At 37.6% G+C, this 27,036-nt stretch overlaps 1 protein-coding gene across 13 annotated transcripts in view; it reads left to right on the forward strand.

Annotated features, from left to right (window-relative positions):
* Window positions 1-27,036, forward strand: part of grik4 (glutamate receptor, ionotropic, kainate 4) — a 388,678-nt gene that overhangs the window by 256,492 nt on the left and 105,150 nt on the right. For 12 of the 13 annotated variants that reach the window (XR_007180253.1, XR_007180254.1, XM_048159804.1 and 9 more), the window contains 2 exons: window positions 14,911-15,076; window positions 26,032-26,210. Coding sequence is in view for 11 of the 13 variants with exons in the window: in XM_048159804.1 (XP_048015761.1) it covers window positions 14,911-15,076; window positions 26,032-26,210 (345 nt within the window). In the remaining 2 variants the exon portion in view is untranslated. Of the gene's footprint in view, window positions 1-14,910; window positions 15,077-17,021; window positions 17,163-26,031; window positions 26,211-27,036 lie in introns of those variants that run through there. The other variant, XM_048159815.1, reaches the window with a different exon arrangement.

The raw sequence follows: 27,036 nt of genomic DNA on the forward strand, positions 1-27,036 counted from the left end.
GCAGAATGTATTAATTTCCCCCAGTGTGTGTGCATTCATGCTTGTTTTTGTGCTGCCTAGATTGCATGCTTGTAATATGTGAGAGCTCTATATCGTTCAGCGTGTATCATTTGTATTTCTCTACACAGCTGCTGAGACTGACAGTTCGGCCTGAAGATAGAAGTAAATACAAGATGAACCTGTACTGGTTTTATTATCACGAGTGCTCAAGATGGTCTTTTACTCATGTAATGCAATGATGGTGTTTCCCATCTGGCTTAGAAAGAAAAGACAAATCTGCTTTGAGGGTCTGGAGTGTGGTTTTTGACTTCTCTCATTATTACTGATAAATGTTCGTTCAAATGCAGCATGCTGTCACTTTCCCTTTTCACAGAACTTATGTTATCCAACATCACATGGAGGTTCTTGTAAAACAGATAATGTAAACGGTCTAAATGATTCCGCCTCTTGTAAGTCAAGTACAGGAACCTTTTGACAAACAAGAGTTGTTGTCCATATGTTTTCCCAGAGACCTTAGGGTTCTGCTATAAAATTGCATTGTTATTCAAGTCAGTCACTAGAGAATAATAAATACTTGTAGGACAAAAAAAGGTTTTCCTCTAATTTCTCATAAATATGAATGGTGTGTTTGTGGTACAGAGAGTGTGGAAGATGAGAGAGGCAGGAGCCTTTGAGAGCTTCAGGAGCCACTACAGTAGCAGCACAGCTGCGCTTAAGGCTGAGGCCTTTGAACCTGAATGACACACGTGTGGAAACTAGGTGAGGGAGAAAGGCTAGACTTAAAACCCCAGAGCACAACAGACAGAACTTCCTGTGGTGCCTGAGAATACATTACATTAATATGGAAAATTTCTATTCATGTGTTGAAATTCAAGTCAAATTTTTGCCCCTTAGGGGCAGTCTTTGCCATGGTAGCAATGCTGATTTTTATGCATCATTATTTGTTGTGTGGTATTTTTGTAGTTTTTTGCATTTGCTTTTGCCACCTGTTGAATGTGAAATACAGCAGTGGCTGGTAATGTGGACATCTAGGATTTAAAATCTTATTTAAACCTGGAAATAAAGACAAATTTAAAAGAAGAAATGTTTTGTTTTCATAAACACTTAAATTAGAAACATTTGTAATTAACAGTAAATAAGCTCCTCTCTGGTGTTTTTATAGCTAACTAACAAAATGTGAACATTGGATACATTTCCTAAGGTAAAAGCAACATTAAGTGACATTGTTAACAAGCAGTTTTAGTGGCGTATTTCCGCGGTTGAAACACTGATTGAGCAATTACACTGCGTTCCAAATTATTATGCAAGAGACAAATCAGCAAGATTTCTGTACAAAAAACATTCAGATTTTAGTTTTTCTAAGAAAATGTTTGTTCGTTTATTTATCCATGTCTTTTTAGATAACTGGTATCAATCTCAGACAAAATAATTTGCCAGATCTATGGAAACCCTACTTAGAGGTTGTTCCACATTATTAAGCAAGTCACAGTTCTCATGCAATATGGGGAGGAAGAAAGATCTTTCTGAAGATGAAAAGCATGAAATGTTGCAATGTTGTGCAAAAGGCATGAAAACAACTAATATTGTGTGAAACTAAATGGAGATTATCAAATTATCATAAGATTTGTGAGTGATCCAGAGCACAGCAGAACTCGGTCAGATAAAGGTTTATTGAGGAAAGTTCCTGTCAAAAAATTTAATTGTATTAAAAGGGCAGCTATAAAAAAAGCCAGTGTTGAGCAGCAAACAGGTATTTGAAGCTGCTGGTGCCTCTGGAGTCTCAAGAAACTCTCCATGCTGGCTGGCAGTTGTGCGTAAAGATGCATTTCAGCCACTCCAAACCAAACCTCACAAAGAGAAACATTTACAGTGGGTTTAGAAATACATGAAGACTCATTTTTAAATAGTTTTATTTACTGACTAATGCCGTACTACAATGGATGGTCTAAATGGATGGATTTCTGGATGGTTGGTGAATGGCCACCACATTCCAACAAGACTGCGACGTCAGCAAGGAGCTGGTGGGTGATTATTTGGGCTGGAATACTGGGAAGTGAGATGGAGGGTATTAAAATTACTTTTGCAAGATATGTGGAGCTCATAACTGGCCATTTTCAGCCATGGTGTAAAAAGGAGGATAGTGCATAGTACAATGCACTATTTGTACAATGCACTATGCACTATCCCATGCTGAAAAAAAACACCACAGCAATAAAACTGTTTGAAAATTTATTTCTACACCCACTGTAAATGTTTCTCTTTGTTAGGTTTGGTTAGTGGTGTCTAAAATGCATCTTTACGCACAACTGCCAGCCTGCATGGTGAGGCTCTCAAGACTCCAGAGACACCAGCAGCTTCAAATACCTGTTTGCTGCTCAACACTGGCTTTTTTTATAGCTGCCCTTTTAATACAATTAAATTTTTTGACAGGAACTTTCCTCAATAAACCTTTATCTGACCGAGTTCTGCTGTGCTCTGGATCACTCACAAATCTTATGATAATTTGATAATCTCCATTTAGTTTCACACAATATTAGTTGTTTTCATGCCTTTTGCACAACATTGCAACATTTCATGCTTTTCATCTTCAGAAAGATCTTTCTTCCTCCCCATATTGCATGAGAACTGTGACTTGCTTAATAATGTGGAACAACCTCTAAGTAGGGTTTCCATAGATCTGGCAAATTATTTTGTCTGAGATGAAACCAGTTATCTAAAAAGACATGGATAAATAAACAAACAAACATTTTTATTTTTTAACTTAGAAAAACTAAAATCTGAATGTTTATTGTACTGAAATCTTACTGATATGTCAATTGCATAATAATTTGGAACGCAGTGTACATGACACATTCATTTCGGTAAGCTGTACTATATTTTTCAACATACCTTTTGATGTTCATGCTTGTTTTTTACATAATTTGTAAAGTGGAAGAAAAGACTCACACTCCTTGCTGCTGCTTGAACAGAGGAACTACAGCGATCTGTCAAGTCACATTTAAGAGTGTCAAAACGCCATTTATTGTTTAAATTTCATGATAAATTGGACAGAATTTGAAAACTGAGACTGTTTCTTATCAGAAGTAACAAAGCACAAAGGGGAGGCACGCTACAAATAATGTTTGGTGTAGGTAGACAAATGGAGCCTACTAAGTTTTGTTGCTTTATGTCGTTAGTTTTTAAAGGTGCCCTAGATTCAAAAATTTAATTTACCTCGGCATAGTTAAATAACAAGAGTTCAGTACATGGAAAAGACATACAGTGAGTCTCAAACTCCATTGTTTCCTCCTTCTTATATAAATCTCATTTGTTTAAAAGACCTCCGAGGAACAGGCGAATCTCAACATAACACCGACTGTTACGTAACAGTCGGGGTGTACGCCCCCAATATTTGCATATGCCAGCCCATGATCGAGGCATTAGACAAGGGCAGCCAGTATAAATGTCTGGATGTGCACAGCTGAATCATCAGACTAGGTAAGCAAGCAAGGACAATAGCAAAAAAAGGCAGATGGAGCAATAATAACTGACATGATTCATGTTAACATGATATTTTTAGTGATATTTGTAAATTGTCTTTCTAAATGTTTCGTTAGCATGTTGCTAATGTACTATCAAATGTGGTTAAAGTTACCATCGTTTCTTACTGTATTCACGGAGACAAGAGCTGTCGCTATTTTCATTTTTAAACACTTGCAGTCTGTATAATGCATAAACACAACTTCATTCTTTATAAATCTCTCCAACAGTGTAGCATTAGCCGTTAGCCACGGAGCACAGCCTCAAACTCATTCAGAATCAATGTAAATATCAAAATAAACACTGTACTTACGCGATTAGACATGCTGCATGACGAACACTTTGTAAAGATCCATTTTGAGGGTTATATTAGCTGTTTGAACTTTTTTTATGTTGTTTAAGGCAAGTGCGAGTTCTTGGGGCGTGGAGCACGAGAATTAAAGGGCCACACACCCTGAATCGGCTCATTTCTAATTATGCCCCAAAATAGGCAGTTGAAAAAATTAATTTAAGAAAATCTAAGGGGTATTTTGAGCTGAAACTTCACAGACACATTCAGGGGACACCTTAAACTTATATTAAATCTTTTAAAAAAAAGTTCTAGGGCACCTTTAACTGTTAATGCGTTATTGTCGCATTAACTTCGACAGCTCTGAATTCAACATGAGAGATTTTCTTCACACAGTATGAGTTGCAGGCTGACACATTTTTCCTCCCACTTTTGATTGACAGGATATAATCGGCCCTGATCATTGTCTGTTTTTAAACAATCAGCCAATGGCCAGTAGTGAAAATAATTGCTAGTTAGTGTCCGATACATTGGTGCATCCCTAGTAACAACATTTTTATATTTGCACAATTTTAAAACAAGAAACATCATGATACATAACAATGAAATGCTAATTTAACTTTTTACTCAAATTGTTATGCTGATAATTTAATTTGTTATGGAAAAAAGTTTAAATTAAAATGAGAAAAATGCAAAATAGGTGCATTTCCAACTGTGTTCTCAGTTTTTTTGACCCCACTGTATAATCAAATTATGGTAAGCGGTCATCTAGGTTTGCTGCAGTCTCTCAGGTTATCACTGATTACATATTAAATTAGGATTACTCCACTTGGTCAAGCATGAATAATTAAGTATAAGCAGTGGCACACAACAGGGAGACACACAGTAGTGCCACTGTGAGATTGAGCCAACAGACTTAACCTGGAAGCTCTGTTTATTTGTAGCTGGGTGTCTTTTTTTGGCAGGCTATTTTGGGACAGACTTTGTTCCAGGCTTGCCAGTGTATGAAAGTGGACCTAGCATGCTGTGTTTGATCCTGAATGCTGTAATTTTGCTAGCTATCAAAGCTTCAGCTCAGCAGGAGTCTTCATTTACAGCATTCACTCTGCAAGAGCTGTTTTTCACCGTCTGTCCCTTCCCTATCTCTCCTTCTCCTCTCCCTTCACCCATGCACATACTGCATTTTCCCATACTTCCTTTGCAGCATATTTGGAGAATCGCCAGTGATGTAATTTGTGCCAGTAACTTGCTATTAATGTGATTTGTGTACCATATTGTAAGTTGCTTGAGTAAGTAAGCATCTGTCGAGAACATAAATGAATGTAAATGTAAAGTGCCCAAATCAGTCCTCGCTTCAGGTTGTCTGTGGTTCCTGGCTGATGAATCCGGTTGAGAGGTCAGTCATGGTAATTAAGCTGTGAAAACTTTACTGGACCATATAAGGTGGCGAGACTCTTAATGGCAGATCTCTTCAGACCTCATTGGCTTAAATGATGTATAACTGCAGCACTGCTGATCCCTCAGCGTTAAATGCTATAAGCGCTAATGTTGTGCGCAATGGACAGATGAACACTGACAGCAGAACAGGAGATATGTTTGATAAAGCACTCCTGATTTGCTGTCAAATACTTTTCTTTCAATCAAAATGGCACTGATTCTTGTGGCTGTGCTCAGGGATCTGTGAATCTAAAATCTGTGAGTCTTATGGGTTTTATGACTACTTTAACATACAAAGTATTTCAGTTCAGCTTCTTTAAGCCATTGTAAGCTGATTTTGATGAAGTGGTCAAATATAAATGATTAAAATTCATCAATCAATTCATATACAGTGATTCCAAAAGTGTTTGTGCATTAGATAACAAAATATCAAACCAAGTACGCGAGGCAAGTTGTTTGTGGGTATAAAATGCATGAGATGAGATTGTTATTGCATAGTTTTGATCACAATGGGTCACATAAGTTAAGTAGACTTTCAGTATAACCAAATCACTTCAGATATGTATGACTCAAGTTATATTCATTTATATATGCAATAATTATTTTTTATATAAATATATATTTTGAAAATATGGTAATTTATATTAGATGTATACATTCCCAGTGTATTTATTCCACATATTACTGCATGTATGCCATCATTCTTCACAGATGCCAAATATGTGCAATTTTCTTCTGTAGATATTCCCTGCTCAGTGTGTATAGGGAGCAATGCTCACTTTACATGGACCTTGTGAATCAGAACACAGCTTGTGTGAACTTGAAAGAAACTGACTTCTTACGTCTCCTAAAAATGACCTTGGAACCAGATGGTTAAAAGTAACTGAAAATGTCTCAGAAATGTGAAGTTATGCTGTGACTGAATGATTGCTGCTGTGACTGGTATTCTTTATTATTTTTTTCCACAATGGCTACATTGCCTTGTTTTGTTGTTAAAGTACTGCATATTATATGAATATCCATTTGAAGCATGTGTTTTATACACAGCAAAAATGTAATGTATTTTCACCAAAATTCCAGAATTGTCAGCAAGCTGACGATCTAGATAGCGCAGTGAATGTTTATATGGTTGTCAATTAATGGGATGCTACATTTCATTCAAAATGAAATATATTCAATACATTTTCGCTTCAAAAAGATTTCCCTAATAAAAAGGGAAGAATAAACCTGGTGTCCTCCATGATTCCTATTCTTTCCGACAGCCAGTCACTTGAACGCAACAAGCCCATAATCACAACTTCAGAAGTGGGAAGTACTTTATTTCCAAATGCACTGGAAGGCAGCATTAGTTACACTCTTAGAAAAAAAAATGCATCTTGTCACTGGTGGAGTACCTTTTAAGCAACAACTTTGTACCTTATCCACCCAGAAGGTGCATAACAGTACCTTTTGGTAGTAATATGTACCCTTAAGGTACTACCATGCACCTTTTTTGGGCTAAACAATGGTACAAAGTTGTCCCTTTAAGGCAGGGGTGTCCAAACATAATCCTGGAGTATATTTGCACCTACAGAGTTTTGCTCCAGTTTGACTCAACACACCTGTCTGGAAGTTTCTAATATACCTAGTAGGACCTTGATTAGCTGGTTCATGTGTGTTTAATTGGGGTTGGAGCTAAACTCTGCAGGACACTGGCCCTCCAGGAGCAGGATTGGACAGCCCTGCTTTAACCCTCTGCGGTCTGAGGCTGATTTGGGGTCCTGGAGTAGTTTTGACATGCCCTGACATTTGTGCTTTTTCAGCTGCTTACGTATAAACATAGTAATGACAAAAGTCTCATTATACTGTATTCAGCAGAAACTAGGCTACAATAATATTTGAGCAGCAAGCATGTACATGTTTGTATTTATGAGAGAATTACGTATATGCGTGGTTTTTGAAAAAAACTAAAAAGTCACTGAAATAAGGCCTCAAAACACATACTAAATATTTTGTATATATAGCCATATATTGTAAAATAAATGTGCTGAAAAATAAATTAACTTTCATGATCAGCTTTGTCCTAATTTCTATACTTGAAATAGATGAAAGAGACACGTGAGCTTTTATTTTGACGAAAACTGCACTCGAGCTTTAATACTGGTGGAAAACAAGTTTACAGACGCATCTCATTACAAAGGTAGTGAAACGCTATAATGGGAAGTCAACTGTAAATGTGAAAATAATGCGTAACTACTGCCTGCTACGTTCCCAAATGCACGCTAAACTCAGCACATGCAGAGATGGAGTTCACTGCATTCATTTACTGTGAACTGAGATGTGGAGCTGATCACAGACAGTCTTTTGCGATTTGATAAGGACACAAAGCCTTATCGCGCTTTCAATTTTAGTTTGTTTTACAGCAATAACGCAAGACAAGACATTAAACCTTTTATGCTATTATGAGAAGTTTAAATATATTTTCGGGCCACCACAGTGTAGTTAATGAATGGGAAGCACTGAAATCTATTTGTGGCAATCAATGTTGATTTTGTGGCGGGCCGCCACAAATAAATCAATGTATGGAAAACATTGTGTACTGTATATTTATAAAGAAAGAATTTTAACTGGGAAAAAATAACAATATCCGCACATTGCATTGGACATTTTAGCTCTGCAACTGTGTTGATTGTCTACTTTTGAGTTGCTCCTCTTTTATTGGAGTGGACATTATAACAGCTCCAGCTCATAACCGGTTGTGGAAACGCACGGAAAGGTTCCAGTTTTGCACAAGCAGCATGTCGTTGGGGAAAGGCTAAAAAATCCCTCCGGTACTGTCACGAAAGGGGAGGAGGTGACATTTCCAGAAGAGAGGGCCTTGTTGTGAAAGTTGATGATTGTGCCACGTTATGCCTGTACTGCTCTTCTTTCGCCGTGCAAACAAAACACAGGTGCTGCGTCCTCATTCGCCTGATGATAATTAGGGTAACACAGCTGTTGGCGGCACCTCTGCTCACCTCTATTTTGCTGTGCAATTGATCTGTCACGCTAAGGGACGCCAATGCAACTGAATTTACACCAACCAACCTGAGTTCTCTTTATTCCTTGCTAAATGGATGTACACAGTGGCACTATGCCACTCAAGACCCCTCCTGGCTTCTGAGAGCTTTTTCATATTCAATTCATCCTTTTGTTCATAATATGATTAATGTTCAAAAGACACTAGACCAGTATTCCATTGTCTTTTTGTTCTGTGGTCATCCATGGTGCAGTGCTGTCTTTTTGTTGAGGTGTGAATGGATCAGGCTTTTCCGCCCCAGCTGAGCCCATCGGCACTGCATAGTGGAATTATTCATGGACTTCATCAAGTCTGCAAACAAATCCCTGGGCAGCCATGAGCACTCTCTTAACGAGTCATGCATTTTGTTGTGTGTTATTACAGCACATATCCCTGCTAAATATTTAAGTGTACACAATGTGCTCTAATTTATGGAAGCCTGTTTCTGGCTCAGATTAGAAAAGGAAATTGTGACTTGTATATCCCACAGTTTTTCTCGTCATTGTGATTCTTTCTCTCAATTGTACATTTATTTCTCTCATAATTGTTTTTTTCATCCCTTAATTGTGACTTTATATTTCACAATTGTGTCTTAAAGTGGCCATAAATTGAGAAACCAAATTTTACTTCTTGTGACATTTAAGAGGTCATTGTACTATAAAATTATTCTGTAAGCTTCAGAACTCAAAACTTCCTCATTAGTGCGAAAACAGCTTTTATTGAAACCAAGCTCCCAAAACGACTTGTTTCGGATTTTGTCTCAATATGACATCACAGTGAGACTAAAGAAGAAAATCAACGCCTACTTCTATATTAATGCTTCTTTAGCCCTGCCCACCTATTCACACATGTCATGTAGTAGTAAATACGAGAGAGATGCAAACATGGGATTACTTGAGCAACAAAATAGAGATGCTTCTGAGGATTACAAGATGTTTTGCAGTGCCAAGTTGTGGGAAAACAGTCTTTGCATTGCTTTCCTTGTGATCCTAACATTAGGAAAGCATGGATGAACTTTATTTTTTAATGATGTTCCAGTTTGCGTCAGTAAGAATACTGTTCGTTTGATCGCTTCATTTTACTGCAAATTCATTTTTAAACAAGACACAGTGCGATGCAGGCTTTTCAGATACCGACTATATTGGATCTGATAGGAATGTCGCAACATACAAGTGTGAGTAACAATGTTTTTACCATGTGTCATATTGCTTTGTCCGTTACGCATTGTTTGATATGTACTCACTTTACTTTCACTTTACTGAAAATGATGAACAATGAATATAAGAATGACAGTGAGACAAACGGTATGTTCATTCATAATTCATTTACCTGAAACACCGTAAGTTATGCTACCAACAATAAACGTGGTAACTCTAAGTACTTAAACTTTATTTGCCACAGCCAAGACTGATAAAGCATATGTAATAACAAGATAAACACCTTTCTCTAGCGTCTTCCTTTCAACATTAATATAAAGTAATGAAATACAGTAATACCTCACAAATACAAGGAATAAATACAATTAAAGATGATTAATTATCAAGCTTTCACAGACTGGAGTGTCCTTGATATTTGAGGTGTATGGTAATTGTCTTCTGATTCAGGATCAGACTCATACATAGCTGATTTTTACAGGTTGCCATTTTTCGACATCAGAAGTTTTCAAAACAATTCCACACATGTAATGGTGGGGACGCTGAAAATTATTTTAATATGCAAAAATCTGTAACACCCTTACACAAATTAACTTCTTGAAGAAAGAAAGTCTTAAATTCATAGTCATGACTCATGGCATTAAACTTTGCATGCATTGCAAAAAAATAATATCTTCCTCAGGATTCCTTTTCCAATACAAATAGAATTGCATTTTTTTCTCATAATTGCAATTTTACTTTGCACAGTTGCATCGTTTTCTCATAATTGTGATGTTATAGCTCAGAATTGCTATTTTATTATAATTGCGACTTTCTCTTAAATGCACACTTTTCTCATTACTGTGACTTTATTTCTCATAAAATTATAGCTTTCTTATTAAATATATTTTTTTTATTTAACTTTATCAAATAATTGCCTGTTTTATTTTACCTTTATGCCACAATTACAATCTTCCATCAATTGATAGATTTGTTGTTTTACATGGAGAACTACACATTTGTTCACAATGGCTGAATGTGTGAGCAGAAACTAAGGGAGAAACACACCTATGGATTCCATCTGTTAAGTAATATAGGAAATTCACCAAAGATGACTTCGATTCACCTCCATTCACCACGGCTTCACCTTTCCACCTGCACCACAGCTGGTAGCCACAGTGCAGTCTAAAAGGTGACCCGCAGCTTTAAAACGTTAGGATCTTTTACAGGATTTCTATGTTTTGAGAAACCAGCAGCGATGCTTGTGAAACAGAGATTGAGGGACGTGTTTCTTCAGGGGTTTTTTCCGAGCATGGTGATCAATGAGATTATGGTCAATGCTGAGCTTTTTCTCAAGGCCTCAGTGGCCTTTTCTTCTCTTTGCTCTCTCCACCAGGGACTCTCAGCACTCATAGCCTCCAAAACATGATTACTCCACTTAGTGTTTGAGTGTCTGTTTTTCCCCAAGCAGCTGACTTCCCATGGTCCATTGCGCCACATTAGAGAGGTGTGCAATGTCACGATCATTCACAATACCCCTCCAGCCACTCTGCCATCCCCATATGGCAGATCTCCATGTCTTTGAGTAATAGTGCTGCTTTCTACTTGTGTCCGCCCCCACCAACCTGTGAGGCAACCTAGCACGGCTTTGTCACTCTTTGCCAATCTTGAGTGTGACAGCAGACAAATATGGCTGACTTTAAAGTACAACAGTGTGTCCAGCTGTATCATTTGACACTGTGGCCCTGGTATAAGTTCTGTGATCTTTTATTAAACATGATTTTGTTCCTCTGGCACGTAAGGGAACAGATGTAAGATCTCATTATGCTTTACCTTGCCATATGGCATGAAATCCCCTGAGTTCCCTCCTGAGACTGTCCACCCTTATGGATGTGTTTTTTTCATTCAAAGCTACAGGTAGAAAGCAGTTGGACAGCCATAGACTGTAAAACTTTCATACCAAATGGTAAAAAAGGCCATGGTGGGAGTTTTAAATGACGTACACATGCACATTTTTTTTCAGCACAGCATCACAACAATCTGCACAATTTCATGGTTAAGTGAGAAAACTGTATTTGTGCCAAATGACTTCACAAATGGCCCTTTGTGAAAGCAACCCATTTCCCTATGAGGTTTAAATTGATTATTTAAATAAGCCAAGGGACGTTTTAAGTAACGTTCATGATGTCGCAACAGCTTTTGTTATTCAGAGTTGAATATTTTAGTCTGCCATTCTCGCAATAATGTCCTTTCCTTATTGTAGTTTAAAACCCTATTAAGATGACTTCACAAAAATGATTGTGTACTTTAAATAAAACATTTGGGAATGCCCATTTAGATAAAGACAAAGAGCTCAATTTGCTCAAAGAGTGTGTACAAGCATACTAATTCAATAAACTGAATTGTCAGATTAAACAAGTTTCATTATAATTCACAAGGTATTTGTTACCCAATCCAATTATACTGTTCTGCATTACAAATGTCCAAAATGTAACATCTGTTAAGTGCCTCAATATTCATGTGTACCAGTTCAGCATGTTCCTGCTGGTTTAAATGAAATGTTAGGCACGTGTACATATACTGCAGTGTTGCATGGCTGTTTGCCTGACTTCACTGAGCTGCTTTTGGCCTGCACCAGGCCCCTCATTAAAAGCCTGTCAGCAGTGCATCTGTAGGCCTGACAGCCACTCTGTCAACCCGCAGGAGCAGACAGCACACGGACAGACAGATATTACCCTCATACACAACTCTCCCTCTGGCCCACAATTCCATTGCTGAAGCCCAGATTGGCTCCACCAGGGCAAGAGTTTCTATTTACGCCCTGGAAATGATGCTGATGCATATGCAGTGTGCTGTAACCACAAGAAAAATGGCTTTCAAACCCATTTCAGCGTTATCCTCCATTTCCTGTCCATACATCATGGATATTTACTATGTATATTTCAGCATGCAATGAGACATCAGATTCTGACATCTCTCCGAATGTGAGTCTTAAAGGGATAGTTCACACAAAAATAAAATAACGGTCATTATTTGCTCACTCTATTGTTGATCCAAACCTGTAAGACTTTATTGTTTGGAAGAATACGCTGATCAGCCTTTTTTTCACAATGCAGTTGCCACAAATAGGGACTGAGGTTTTCCAACTTAAAAGAATGCAAAAGCACCATAAAGTGCATAAGTGGTCTATACGACATGCACTTTTATCCCAAGTCATAAAGTAGCTTTGTGTGCTGACTGCAATTTTAAGTTGTTAGTCATTAAAAATCCTGACATCCAGCATTGGTCTCCTGTTTACAAGATTTCATGAGAAATGTAGTGTTATGCAATTTGTGAACAAACAAACAAAGAAATTTTTTCAGTTCGGCCATGTGTCCACCGAAGCATTTTTTTTCCAAGGCTACCATATTTTTCCAATTGTTTTCAATGGGAGCGCCGCCTTTTTAAAATGGCAGGAGCATAACGAGACGCTGAGTGTATATTTCATGCTGAAGTGCTGAACGCTCAGCAATTTTTTTTCGGATGCTGACAGTTGAAGAATGTTCAACTTTGGGTAAAACGCAGCATTCATCACTGTCACCTTTTACCCAGCCATCCAATCAGAATGGAGGAGGGGCGGGACAAATACCACACCGACCAACCGTCACATTTTGCGTGTACAATTTCAACAGATGACGACAAGAAGCATAATAACGGAACAAAATAATTTAAAACAAGAGCCAGGGCAAATACGTTACATTGTATCGACATTTTTATATAGAGACAGTACAGAAACAAACTATCTGTAAAATAAGATACTAGTAACACTCCCGTGGTATTCCGTATCATAGCGAGCGAAGCGGGTCAACTGAAAAAAAAACCCCGCTGTGCTGACGAAGCGCTGTCAGCTAGGCGTTCTCAGCAGAGCCCCTAGCGTTTTCAGATGGCTAAAAATGCTTTGGTGGACACACGGCCTTAATCTACTGATCCAATTCAAAACACCAATCTGAAGGATTTGTTCATGAATCAGATTTGTTCTCAAGTTCAGTTTACTGATTCAGGATTTCTCCTTTCACTCTAATATTAAATACTTTTTACAGTGCTCTTCTACAAGTATTTATAATAATGATGACTGGTTCCTCAAAGTAAACCCATCTAACTTCCTCTTATTTTTTCTTTTCTTTTTCTTTTCTTTTCTTTTTTTTTTTTTAACATATACCCCACTTTAAATATTAAGAGCCTTGGCATAAAATCTTAAGGTCCGCTGGAGTCATGTGTTCTGTATGAAAGGGCAGTTCATTAAACCTTTGTGAAGTTCATTTTGCTGCCTAGCATCATTACCCAAGAGCTCCACTTAAAGCTCCGTTTGAACCGTTAATTAGTTTAAGGAATCAAATCTCACTCTAGATAATCTAGAAAAATCCGAAGGTCTTTTTGTACTTACATAAATGTTGTTTATATTTCCGCGCTGAGCCGGATGTCACTCTGTTGAATTCACTCTGAATAATAAGAGATTATGGAGGAAGTCCACAAGAGGAAGTCAGACTTTAGCCACTATTTACAAGTTAGCACAGGGGCTTCGGACAGATGGGATGTTGTCTGGTAGCCGGCGTGGGGGAATAGAGGAAAACATCTTCTCCGAGAAAGAGAAAAAAGGTCGGAGACTTGTACATGTCTCTCCACTGCAGCGAGCCCATTACCGGCCTCTCTCTGAACCCTCCATCTCCAAGAATCCCAGTTGTCCCCCGAGTGTCGGAGAGCCCGTGCGCCCCATCCATCCACACTGGCGGGGACTCCATTACGCCCTGATGGAAAGCGATGGAAAACCAATTGGGGATACAGGGCCGTGCAAGTACGATGCATGGTCACACGGCCTGCCGCAGACAGGCAATCTGCTGTGATGAAGAGGCCCTTTACACAACCCGCATGCGTCCTCTAGGATCCCCTTCAAGCCCCACTGAGCCCAACACCCACTTTTACCGAGCCCGACACACCCACATATCAGCACACATCAAATTAGAGAGCAGCCAACGCTGAGGTCTCCATGGATATAGAGACGTTTTGCGCCATGTGCTATTTCTGTTCAAAGACTGTTCAAGATCTCAAAGGTCAATGCACATGCCCTCTGTGTGAATAAACGTGAATAAACATCTCACTTGGCAATTATATGCAGAGAAATTTTTCCTCAATCATTGCTGGGGTTCAAAAAAATCAGTTTTTTTTTTTCCCCATCTAATACAGCTGAGTTTTTATTGTTAATTTACATGCCTTCAGAGAGGGGCTTTTGAAATTATTCAAATGAGTTTTTATTAGTTTTAGGCATAAAGTGGATCTAATTAGTCTGATGAGAATGCCGTGATTCTGTTGCACAGCTACTCTTGAGACCTGCATCACAGTGCTGTAAACAAAACACCCTCCTGCAATGTTCTTTCATTCAATTTACCTGCGGTAACCGCCTAACAAGAGGGGTCCTGCAGGGCTGATTTTCTCTGTCCTGTTTTGCATCCCCTGTGCAGGTGCCGTACGTGAAGGTGGCTCCGGAGGACATACTGAAGGTGCAGTTTCCTCGCTTTACCACGCTGGACCTCAGGCCCACTAACACGGACATCAGCATGGCTGTAGCCGGACTGCTAACGTTCTTTAACAGCAGCACGTCGTGTCTCATATGTGCTCAGGCCGATTGTGAGTATTATATGGTTTATATTGTAATGAGGCTTTCATTTGACTTCTTGTATTGTGTGTATGTATATATACACACATATACATGTTTGTGTTATGTGTGTGTGTGTGTGTGTGTGTGTATAGAATGCATTTATTTGATAAAAATGCAGTTAAAAACAGTGAAAGTCCAGTATTAAGTGTTACATGAGGGTTAGTTCACCCAAAAATGAAAATTCTGTCATTAATTACTTGTCGTTCCAAACCTGTAAGACTTTTGTTCATCTTCAGAACACAAATGAAGATCTTTTTGATGAAATCTGAGAGCTTTCTGTCCCTCCATAGACAACTACGCGACTACCACTTTGACGCTTCAAAAAAAGAGATCGCAAAACTAACCGATCGGTTTATATGATAAACAGATTTCATCTGTTCAGAGCTCACATATTCGCTGATCAATGTTTATATGTGAATAAAAGCCTAAATTAAATCTTTTCATCATATAAAGTGATTGAGTCTCTTTGGAAAATTTGGACTGAACTGCTCAATTCATATGGATTAGTTTTAAAATCTCTTTATGAACTTTTTGAAGCGTCAAAGTGGTAGTTGCATAGCTGTCTATGGTGGGACAGAAAGCTTTCAGATTTCATCAAAATGATCTTCATTTGCGTTCCAAAGATGAACAAAAGTCTTACAGGTTTGGAATGACCCTTTAACCCTTTAAGAAATCATGTTAATGTGCTGATTTTGTACTCAAGAATCCTTTCTTATTATTAGTTGAAAATAGTTGTGCTGCTTAATGAAGTGTGCAAGTGAGCTTTTTGCAGGATTCTTTAATGAACAGAAAGTTAGAGAAAGTTTATTCATATAAATTGTTTAGTATATGTTTATGTGTGTAATGTAAAATATATATACAGCTCTGAATTATATCTAAGATGTGAGGAACTTCAACAATTCCTAAATAAACAACTTAATTAATACATTTTATATTAAAGGGATAGTTCACCCAAAAATGAAAATTTGATGTTTATCTGCTTGCCCCCAGGGCATCGTCTGTCAGTCAAATAATGGGAGTGAATATGTCCAACTGCGTTCAGCACTCGGTTAGTGAGGTCTGATCATGCTCTGACAATGGCAGTAATGTCTCGCACTTATACTTCAATGAGTGCTAGACATCACTGCCGCTGTCAGAGCACGATCAGACCTCACTAACCGAGTGCTGAATGCAGTTGGACATAGTGGTGTTTTAGAGGTAAAAAATGATATAAATACTGTTCGGTTTCTCGCACAAACCGATTGTTTCGTGTCTTAGGACATCAATGTGTCGTCACGAGCCGCAGGGTTTAATTTGGATTTGTCTATGCAAGTTTTTTTGACTCCCATTATTTGACTGACAGACTGCAATGGTTGCAGTTAAAAATCGTCATTTGTGTTCTACTGAAGAAAAAAAGTCACCTACATCTTGGATGCACTGGGGGTAAGCAGATAAACATCAAATTTTCATTTTTGAGTGAACTATCCCTTTAATCTCTCTATTAGAGCCAAAAAAAAAACAAAAAAAAAACATGAGCCATAATTACATGTTCTTCTCGACTCTTTCCTGAATGGCACATATAGAATTGCCTGCATCTGTCAAGCAGCAGATGTCGTCTCTTATAGATTGTTACTGCTGAATTCTAACATATGTATTCTCTACAAAGCAAACATAGCATTTCATAGTGGCACATGTGGTCTCTGTGCTCTCTTTGCCATTGTATGCCTTTGTACATGTTCACAGGCTCAAATAGGCAATCCAAATACTTTATTACGCTCGGCTGATTATTTGGCAATAACAACAGCTTATAAACCTAACATGTCCACACTGTTTTGATGATGACATTGAATTCATTTCATGCTGTTTGACTGTACTGCACTGTTAGATAAATCCAAATGTGTCGTTCACTCTTTCTCTTGTCCATCTGTCCTTCAGGCATTCATCATTTGTCATGTCCCATTCATTTACCATCAAACACCCACCCTGCCAAATGTCAGCACACTCTGCAGAAACAGAGATGTCCATGGAAATGAATGGCTGAAGGTTTAAATCAAACCTACTGTAGTCAAAGAAAAGGTGACTGACGGATGACCCTTTGCAAGTTTCCTTTTTAGACACACATTGAGTTCAGCTTGACAGAGGATTAACGTTTAGTATTCTGCCTTTCCATCTCGGAGCAAGGATGCCACAAATTACCCAGAGAATCCAAACAAAGTCACATTGCCCCTTCAGACAGTGGCTACCTTTCTCAGTAATCAGCTTAAGGCCTTCAAGTGGAACAGCTATAATTCCCACTAAGACGTCAGAGAGGGGTGTAGAAAGATGGCAAACTACCAATATTCACTTGAGAACAGGGTCAAAACTATACCAAACCAATAATTAAAACTGTTTTAGTAGACAATGTTCATATTGAAAACATGACATGGGCAAAATTCAGGATTTAAGAATTTGATCCCTTTCATGAGTTGACTTTTTAATTCAATTTAAACACCCTTAAGCTCTGGGGTTGGCAAGTTCGGTCCTAGAAAGCTGCTGTCCTGCAGAGTTTAGCTCCAACCTTAAACAAACACACCTGAACAAGCTAATCAATACTTCAGGATTACTAAGGTTACAGGCAGGTGAGTTTTTTTCTTTTCTTTTTTCTTTTTTTTTCTTCTCAGGGTTGGAGTCAAACTCTGCAGGACAGCAGCTCTCCAGGACCGAACTTGCCTACCCCTGCCCTAAAGGATGCTGAACTGAAATTTGATTTTCTATTTTAATGTATTTTAATATGTAATTTATTACTTTGATGGCAAAGCTGAATTTTCAGCATCTTTACTCCAGTCTTCAGTGTCACATGATCCTTCAAAATCATTCTAATATGATGATTTGGTGTTCAGGAAACAATTTTGTGGAAACTGTGATTTTTCTAGGATTTTCAAAAGAATAGAAGGTTCAAACGAACAGCATGTATTTGAAATAGAAATCTTTTGTAACATTCTAAATCTATTCAAATTGCAATTACAATTCAGCGTCCTGTTTAGGAATTTTTAAAGATATTCTCAATTTAGTTCTGAATGGCGCACAATCCTGGTGCTCAGATGAAAAGACTCTCGAGAGACTGAGTGTGGATGGTTTGTATCCCATTGTGATCTTATCTACAATTGCAAAATCTGATGTTTATCTCAGTTCTTAGTCCTAAAAAGACCCCGATGTTTTGCTCATTCTACCACATAAAGCTAAACACAGACAGCATTCCAGGTAACTTGGAAAGTTTGGCTTGTGGTACACTCTAAAGTTAACCATTTCATGCTCATGCCAACACTATTACTCAAATGTTTTTTTCCTTTGTACCTTTAGAGCAAAAGCCTAGCTTTCTGCACAGAGACAACATTGTTTTTCAGCTAATAATGAGTGAATGCACTCCCTGAAGATTTCTGTAGGAAAATAAAAGTGAGTCACAGCAATGACAGGCCAAACTTAAAATATGCTGTGACAGAAAACTTTCAGAAAACTGTACCAAAGTTCTTTTGTCTTCCATAAAAATCCCTTAGAGCAATGCTAAACTTAGCAAGCTTCCAGAATAGTCTAAATTAAATTAAATAATATTTCATGTCTGTCAGTCATATGGGAGTAAAATTGAAATTCTTTTTTTTTTATTTTTTTTTTTAATTTATATTCTTGATATACACCAAATGCAATGATTGGATGGACATTTTTTGGTGCTGAGACCACTCAAGATATATGTACATTATTAAATATTTAGACCACTTTTATTATTAATTGCTATCAGTTTCAATGTTTATAAAAACATTTCCTACCCTACCTTTAAGAACGATAACTATAATAGTCACTATAATGATAACTATATTAACACCTACACCAACGGACGATAGCATTATTTATTCTAAGCACTCTGTTACCATAATTGCAGCACACACTTTGAAGTCGAATGGAATTTGGCTTTCAACTCATCAGCTAGAAAAAATGTTTTTTATAATCGTTCTAATTCTATGAGAATAGCAAGGTCAATACCACAAATTTAACAATAACTATATTGCCGAAATCAATTTCAAAAAAAAATTTTTCCAGCTGATGAACAATAAAAACATTGACAACCAATCAGAATCCACCTGACTTTAATGCGGCAGACAATAAAACTGCAGCACACACTTATAATAATTTTATCGGTGGTAATTATCATTATAGTTATCACTATAGTTTCTTCTCTTGGTTTGAACAGGCCTTTAGATTAAAATTTTTAAATTTTATGGTTATTGTTGTAGTTATTTTTGGTTTGAATTGACACACCATTTCCTTTTTTACAGTATATCTTCCCCAATTCATTTTACTTTGTATAATACACAAGAGAATGTCTAAATGCAATTTACAGTCTTAAAGATCCCTATTCCCTCATAAAGCAAATCGTTCTCATAAAATTAATATGCAAAATACGGTAAGCTAATTACCATTTGAGAAAAATTTCACGGTAGAGCAATATCAGTTATTCTTTTTAATATGCAAATGTATGTGTCAATAAAGCATTTTCTGCCATTACAAATATTTTCCCAAACCGCTGTTAGAGGAGCACATTCGTACTATTGTTGATGTGTTTGTAGACCTGGAACAAACGTGCATGCACCACTGGCTAGCTGCTCCGCACAGTGGCAGGTCTAGGGCCCATTGTGGGTAATAGTCATTTCTGCTTTAGCTGACAAACATTACAGGGTTGCGAAGTGGGTGTGCGAGCCGAAGGGTTGAGGGGAAATGCCGTAGTTACTGCCCTTTAATGCATTTCTATAAGAAGAGGATGATGGCTCCTCGTGCTGCCAGCATAATAACCCTGTTCACCTGCGCCTCTGTGTTTGCTTGTCGTTTTCCGTTACTGTTTCTTTTTCTCTCGCGCTCAGTCTCACAGAATGTACAGGTCTCATTAATCACTTAGCACACTGACAGCTTAATAGAGCATGGCCCACTCATGAATACTTCACAGACCTGGCCTGCTGAGATGACACGGTACAAGGACAGTTATTCGTTCCGTTAAACTATACAGCACTGATAGCCAGGAGGCCATCGCATATGGTTTTATCTATAAACAACCGATTGTGATCATCTAGATTTTTTATATTCTGTATATAGTTCATATACAAGATATATTTTCATTTTTGATATGTCTAGCACCTGTGTTCTAATTATGCTGTGCTTTAGCTACTAGTTAAATGGTATTACCCTCTTGGAAAAACCCTCTTAAATTCCTTTAAAATGGTTCAACTTTTTTAACTGAACTGATAAAATGTATAGCTTGAATGAAATGTTAGTCTGCCAAATGCATCAATGGAAATGGAAAATGGCTAATACCGGTGGGCTTTTTGCCTTATTTTGACAGGATAGTGGAGAAGCATCAGTAAAGAAAGGGGGAACAGGACTGGAACAAATCCAGGCGGGAATCACAACAAAGTCCTACTTTTAAAAATGTGTCTCAAGACCTCTACAATCTGTAAATGCCCTTCCAAAAAACATTGTGTAGGTCAGGTGAACCTGAAATCAGCCTAATTTTACCAATGCCTGCAACTTTTTGAAGACAAAATCAGCATTCTTCATTAGTGGACATTCAAGAGTAGTCATGTAAAAGTAGTATGTCACAACCATAGACTATAGATTATACATAATATACTATGTCTATTGTTTATAGACATAAACAATGGACGTAGTGTCCGGGACGTCACCCTTAGGATTCTGAAGAGCATTTTTGAAGCCCAAAGTGGGCGGAGCCTGTCGTCACCATCTTGGCAGTATGTCACCGTACGTCACTCCCGGTTAACTGAAAATGGGCAAAGAGGCGGGAATCCAACAGACTGTGATTAGCTGTAGGCTAAAACTATAGGCTGTATAAAACAGTCTGAAACATTGTCATATAATGCAGCTTGGTCACAGCTAACTGTTTTTATGGTTCTAGGGATACCAGAGTTGTCACGTCATTTGCTTATGGTTCAGGTGACTTGTTCTATAATTACTTACCGATAACTTTTGCTATTGAAATGAATGGAAATGTTACCAATAGTGTTTATTTTTTTTCTTTTTCATTTGAGATGAATGGAAAAGCTTACCTAATTTTTTACTGCTGAAATGAATAGAAATGCTAATCGATAATGTTAGCATTATCAGTTAGCGTAATGCCCTTGAGATGAATGGAAATGCTAACTTGATATCAATTTTGCTATTGAGATGAATGGAAATGGTAACTGATATCTTATGTAGTTTTGCTCATTCCCTATACTACAGTATAAACCTCATTTGGATGAGGCGCTAGGTTTCATCTGTCTGCACAGGGCCGTACCGTGTAGTGAGGTGCATTAAGGTCTCATTAGTGGACAAAATTTGCCAACCTGTACTATCCAGTCAGGAGACCAGAAGGTCACCCAGATTTCGTCTTCGTCAGGTATTACCCAAATTATTCTGAACGGGGTCAGCCAGGTGAGCGCTATAATCTCTTTCAAGTTTGTCCTCTTGAACTAAAGTAGCTCTCGGATTTAATTGAAAGGAACTGAGCTTTGGTGCCCGGATTGAACACAGTGAATCAAATATACACACATCAAAGAGGTTTCCCACCTGTCAGATTTGCTACGCCTCTCCGCTTGGAACAGAAATATTGTACTACTTGTTTGCCCGACATTCTTCTCACTGCTTTGAAGTGATCTGTAATTAAAGATGATTAAATGAGAAACTGCAACCTACGTCCCACAGAGAGACGAGAACCGAAACGTGGGTGAAATGGGATGATCTAATCCTCCTGCCTCTTCAAGAAGAATATGATAAATGTATAGATAAAATAAGGATGGTACTGTAAAATCAAACAAAAAGACTTCTTTTAGCCCCTGAAATGAAAAGTCAGAGTCACGAAAGTCGTACAGAAAGGATCGCCTTTCTAGAAAAGGGCAGTTGATATGAAGCAGGACATTGGAAACTCTCTTTTGTCTGGCTGTGTTTATTTCTGAAGTTCTCTCCTTTGTGCTGGAAGACATTAATTTAATGTGATAAGGAGCGTAATGGGATTCTGACATGCGTTGTTAAAGGAGGAAGACAAAAGCCTTTTTTTTTCCTCAGCTCACACCCCTTCAGCTTTCCCTTTTTTTCTATCTAATGAGAAGAAAAGAGGGCAGGAATGGTTGTCTGGCCTCGGGCAGGATGAGATCTGACTGAAACTCTTTTTAGCAGGAACTGATATAAAAGGTTTACTGAACTCTTCAACTTGCTTATTTTGAAAAAAAACAACCAGATGACCAGACAGCAACATATTGAAGCTTGACTCTAAATATTGTAATGCTAGTCTGTATTGACACAAAATACAAAAAAAAAAATTTAAAGTCTCTGTAAGAGTTTTTTTTTTTTTAGGTCGGCATGAAATGAAAATTCACTTTATTTTCCAGCTATTTTCAAAATGCATTTATTGATCTTTTTTATTGATTCATTAAAACAGGATCTGCTTCCTTTTTTTACATTTTAAATTACAATGTCGTAACTGAATTTTCCAGTGAAACAACAGACTTTTCTCTGTTGACATATCTTATCCACTCATTTTGTCCTCCTCTTCACTGCAAGGCTGCATTAATTTTTGAGTGCAAAGCCCACATCTCACAATCAAATCAATGACCAATGTATCATACCAGGTCCCCAGCTTACTTTTTTTTTTGATAATTGGTTTACTCAGATGTACTGTGTCACAAGAAAAGATGGTGCTACTTCCATTTCATCTGTTTCAATTTTAATACAAACAATAAATGTACAGTACCTACTATAGAGCAGGTGTGTGGTTGAAGGAACGACTGTTGAAAAAACAAACAAACAAACATCCAAAACCATCCTTAGCTGGTTTGCTGGTCTTGCCGGTCTTTCAAACTGGCCAAGCTGTTGTTCAACTGGTTTAGCTCGCTGACGAGTTCCCAAAACCTTTGAAATAACAGCCTATCAAGGCTGGGAGACTACATTAGACCATTAAACCAGCTTAGGATGGTTTTGGATGTTCGTCCGTTTTTTGTTGTTGTTGTGGTTTGTTTGTTTTATTTAGTTTTTTGTTTTGCTTTTTCAGCAGGGATGTTGACAGTTAAAGTCACAATTCACAAAGTCAAATTGACTATTCTTATTTTTTTTTATATATTAGAGTTGTCCAAATGACCGACTTCGGTACCACATCGGTACTGAAATTGTAAAAATATGAAGCTTTGAACGCTGTTGAGATGATTCGTAAACACCTTTGATTGGCCATTGTGTTCACGGCTCATTGGATATGTCTGTGATTGTCTTCAATAGGGGTGTGACGAGACCGGTATCTCACGAGACGAGACGAGACTCGAGATTGAGTTCACGAGACGAGACAAGATTTTTACACACTATTTTTAAGAAATCCTCAATGGCGAAATACATGACTAGAAAAAATATTCTGCAGGTGTATTTGAAATGTTTTAACTAATCATCTTATAATGAATGTCATTCAGTTCTACTTTCTGAGTATGAATTATCATATGCAGTAAAAGACAACAATAGGCTACTCAAGTACTGTAAAAGGTTTTGCCACAAACTCAACTGACTGGCTTCTCTTCTGTATGATTTCAGTCTCTTCAGACCTTACTGTACATGATTTATGAGCTTCTACAACTTTTGACCTCCTAACTGAACTCCTTAAGGAAATTTTGGAAATTTCCACAAACTGATCATAGAAATAAAAACAGTATAAATAAAAATGGTAACACTTTACAATAAGGTCTCATTTATTAACATTAATGTATTAATCAACATCAACTAACAATGAGCAATATATGTGCTACAGTATTTATTCATCTTTGTTTATGTTAGTTAATAAAATAGTCATTCATTGTTAGTTCATGATAGTTCACAGTGCATTAACTAATGTTAACAAATTAAACCTTATTGTTTGTGCTTAATAAGATTAAGAGAAAACTGTTATTCATTTTTATGGTAACACTTTACAAGTTGAAACCATAATCGCACCCTCTCAATATTCAAAGTGCAAATAAGACCAACTTTTTCTTTGATACAGAGCTAAGAGATGGTTACAACTACACTGCCCAGCCTAAAGTAGCTTTCATATTGAGAGATATTTGCATTCATCAGGGAGCCGCTTTCAAAATGTGGGGTATTGAAATAGCGTTTGAATGCGCGCTCGCGTTTACTTTCCCTTTCAGCGATCGCGCGTAACTCTGTAAATGTGGAGCGGCGGCGACCGTTATCCAACTGAATTAAATGTTTTTTATTTAAATACAAAGCAAAACGACAGTGGAGGCGTAATGTAAACGTAGCAGTGGCATATTCTTTCCTAATCATCCTAACACTCTGTCACGGCAACATCACAAGACTACTTTTCGCCTCGACGAGAAATCTCGTCACACTTTAGTCTCGCGAGATCTCGTGACACGAGACCAGTCCAGTCCGCTGAAAATTCCAGTACCAATTGGAACTGAAATCGGTACTTTTGACAACTAGTATAATGTTTCATCTGTGCATCTTTCATCTTTTTTTTATTTTTTATTCACGTGCCCTCAAAATCATGTTTTTTTTGGGTTTTTTTGCTGCAGGGGTGGGACAAACTGTCACTCACATGAGATCGCAGCAACAGCAAACCACAACAATCCAACCAATTGTCCATGGCCAAAATCCCAGTCCCATCCTACATTTTTTCTTGTTCTAGAAGCCGTTTCACTCGGATATACTACACAATTGCAAAGAAAAGACTATCACAACTTCTATTTAATGCCGACTAAGCACAATTCTAGTGGAAGTTAGCAAAACAAGTGACATCACTTCAAGTGATTACGCATTGTAGCGTAGTCAAATCCTGTCCTCCAGTGCATGTGTGTTTACTTCTGTTATTTACCTGTTCAAATAGTCTTCTGCTATGTTTGCATTGTGCTACCCTGAGCTTTTAAGCATGTGTGTATTTTCAGCTGTAGCATGTCCATGATGTGTGTGTGCTTTAAAGATAAATGAACTTGGCGCTTTACAAAAGCCCAGTGGAAAGTGATAGCTGAGGAAATGACTGGCTGCTCAGAATGAATGGAGGCTAAGCCTTTATCACTGTCTTTGTGTGGGAAGCAGCTTTGTGCTTTTTTTTAATCTTCTCTTTAACACTTTGCCCACTGTGCTTACTTAACCCTACACTCTTTCATCTTCCCATTTACCTTCCATGTTTTGACACATTTTTTCCCAGTTAGCCAATCCTCCCTTATTCAAAGTACATGAAGCCAAACTGAAAGTTAGCAGTTATATTAAAAAATCAAATAGTTCCTCTCCAGCTTGATCGGAGATGTCAGTGCATGTGTTAGCTAGCAATGCTGTAGCGCAGTGTTTAATGTAGTGCACTAAATGTGAAATTGCATGTGATGCGCAGAGAGCGAAAAGCAGAAACCAAATGCTTATAGATAATCAAATATACACTGAGTAACTTGGCAGGAAATGGAGATGACAGCTTTGAGCAATGGCATCGGCCACGTTATGTGTGAAGTCAGCAGCTAAAGCCTTTCAAATTGAACGAGTCAGATCATAATAAACCGATGTCACGTTCTGTTGAGATACAGTGTTGTGCATTTCGCAAGTCCTGTTTTCCCCTGGGCTTCATAATTGCCAACTGAGATTAAACACTTGGGTGATTATGATTTCGCTAATTACATTAGTTGCGGACATACAGTACAGCAAAAAAAAAAAAAAAAAAAAAGCTTTGTTATCTTTGTTGAATGCCATTAAAATATTGGCAGATAATTTAGTGGAAATGTTTTGGACAAATATAATAGCATTATATTCATATCCACAGAAAATCGACTCTAGATCCTTAAAAGGGCTGATCCCATGGTATCATAGTTGCTGTGAAAAGAGAGGGAGGACATATTTCTTCTTGTGAGAGAAAGTGACATAAGTCAGGACGCTGAAGTATTTTGTGTGTGCCCCTTTTCAACAGGCCTATTAAACCTGGAGGTGTTACTGAGACAGTTTCTCATCTCCAAGGAAACCCTCTCTGTTCGCATGCTGGATGACAGCCAGGATCCCACCCCTCTTCTCAAGGAGATCCGCGATGACAAGACTGCCACCATTATAGTGGATGCCAACGCCACCATGTCTCACGTTATTTTGGAAAGGGTACGTCTCAGCCTAACGGTCCCTGCTGTGTAAAAAAAAAAAAAAAAAAAAGGTCTAAATACACCTAAAACAAGAGTAATTTAATTAATTTAAAATTGAATTAGTTATATTATTATTATTTTACTAATATTTATTTTCGGTAACACTTTAGTATGGGGAACACATATAAACTATTAACTACGACTTTTCCCTCAGTAAACTCCTAATTTTTAAGTTTAGGTATTGGGTAGGATTAAGAATGTAGAATAAGGTCATGCAGAATAAGGCATTAATATGTGCTTAATAAGTACTAATAAATAGCCAATATTCTATTAATATGCATGCTAATAAGCAACTAGTTAAAAGACCCTAAAATAAAGTGCTACCTAAAGTGTTCCTTTTTTTCTCTCATTGCCAGTGAGGTGCAAATTGAAGATATATTCTCAAAAAACAAATATTGTAATATTTTGTGCAATTCTTAAGTAAATGTATCCTTTTTAAGGGTATTTATATATTATTTTACTGGTAAACAAGACTAAAATACTGATTAAGAAAAAGATTTTTGCTGTGTATCTCTCTCACTCCTTTGCTGGATCTGCATACATCCAGGGTTTAAAAAGTTTGCAGAAATATAAGGGTAAAAAGGCCATCATGTAATTGCTGAAAAGCTGAAAATAGTTTTTTAAGACTGTTTGCATGAGATAGATCTGAATGTCAATGACCATGACCTTGAGTCTCAGAATAAAATTAACAATTGCTCATAAAGATGGAAAAATTTAATGATGCTATTAAACTATATAAGTGTTCCACTAGTTTCACAGTGTAGCATTATTCTCATGACCCTTTG

Source organism: Megalobrama amblycephala, linkage group LG16 (assembly GCF_018812025.1).
Source record: "Megalobrama amblycephala isolate DHTTF-2021 linkage group LG16, ASM1881202v1, whole genome shotgun sequence".
Taxonomy (NCBI): Eukaryota; Metazoa; Chordata; class Actinopteri; order Cypriniformes; family Xenocyprididae; genus Megalobrama; species Megalobrama amblycephala.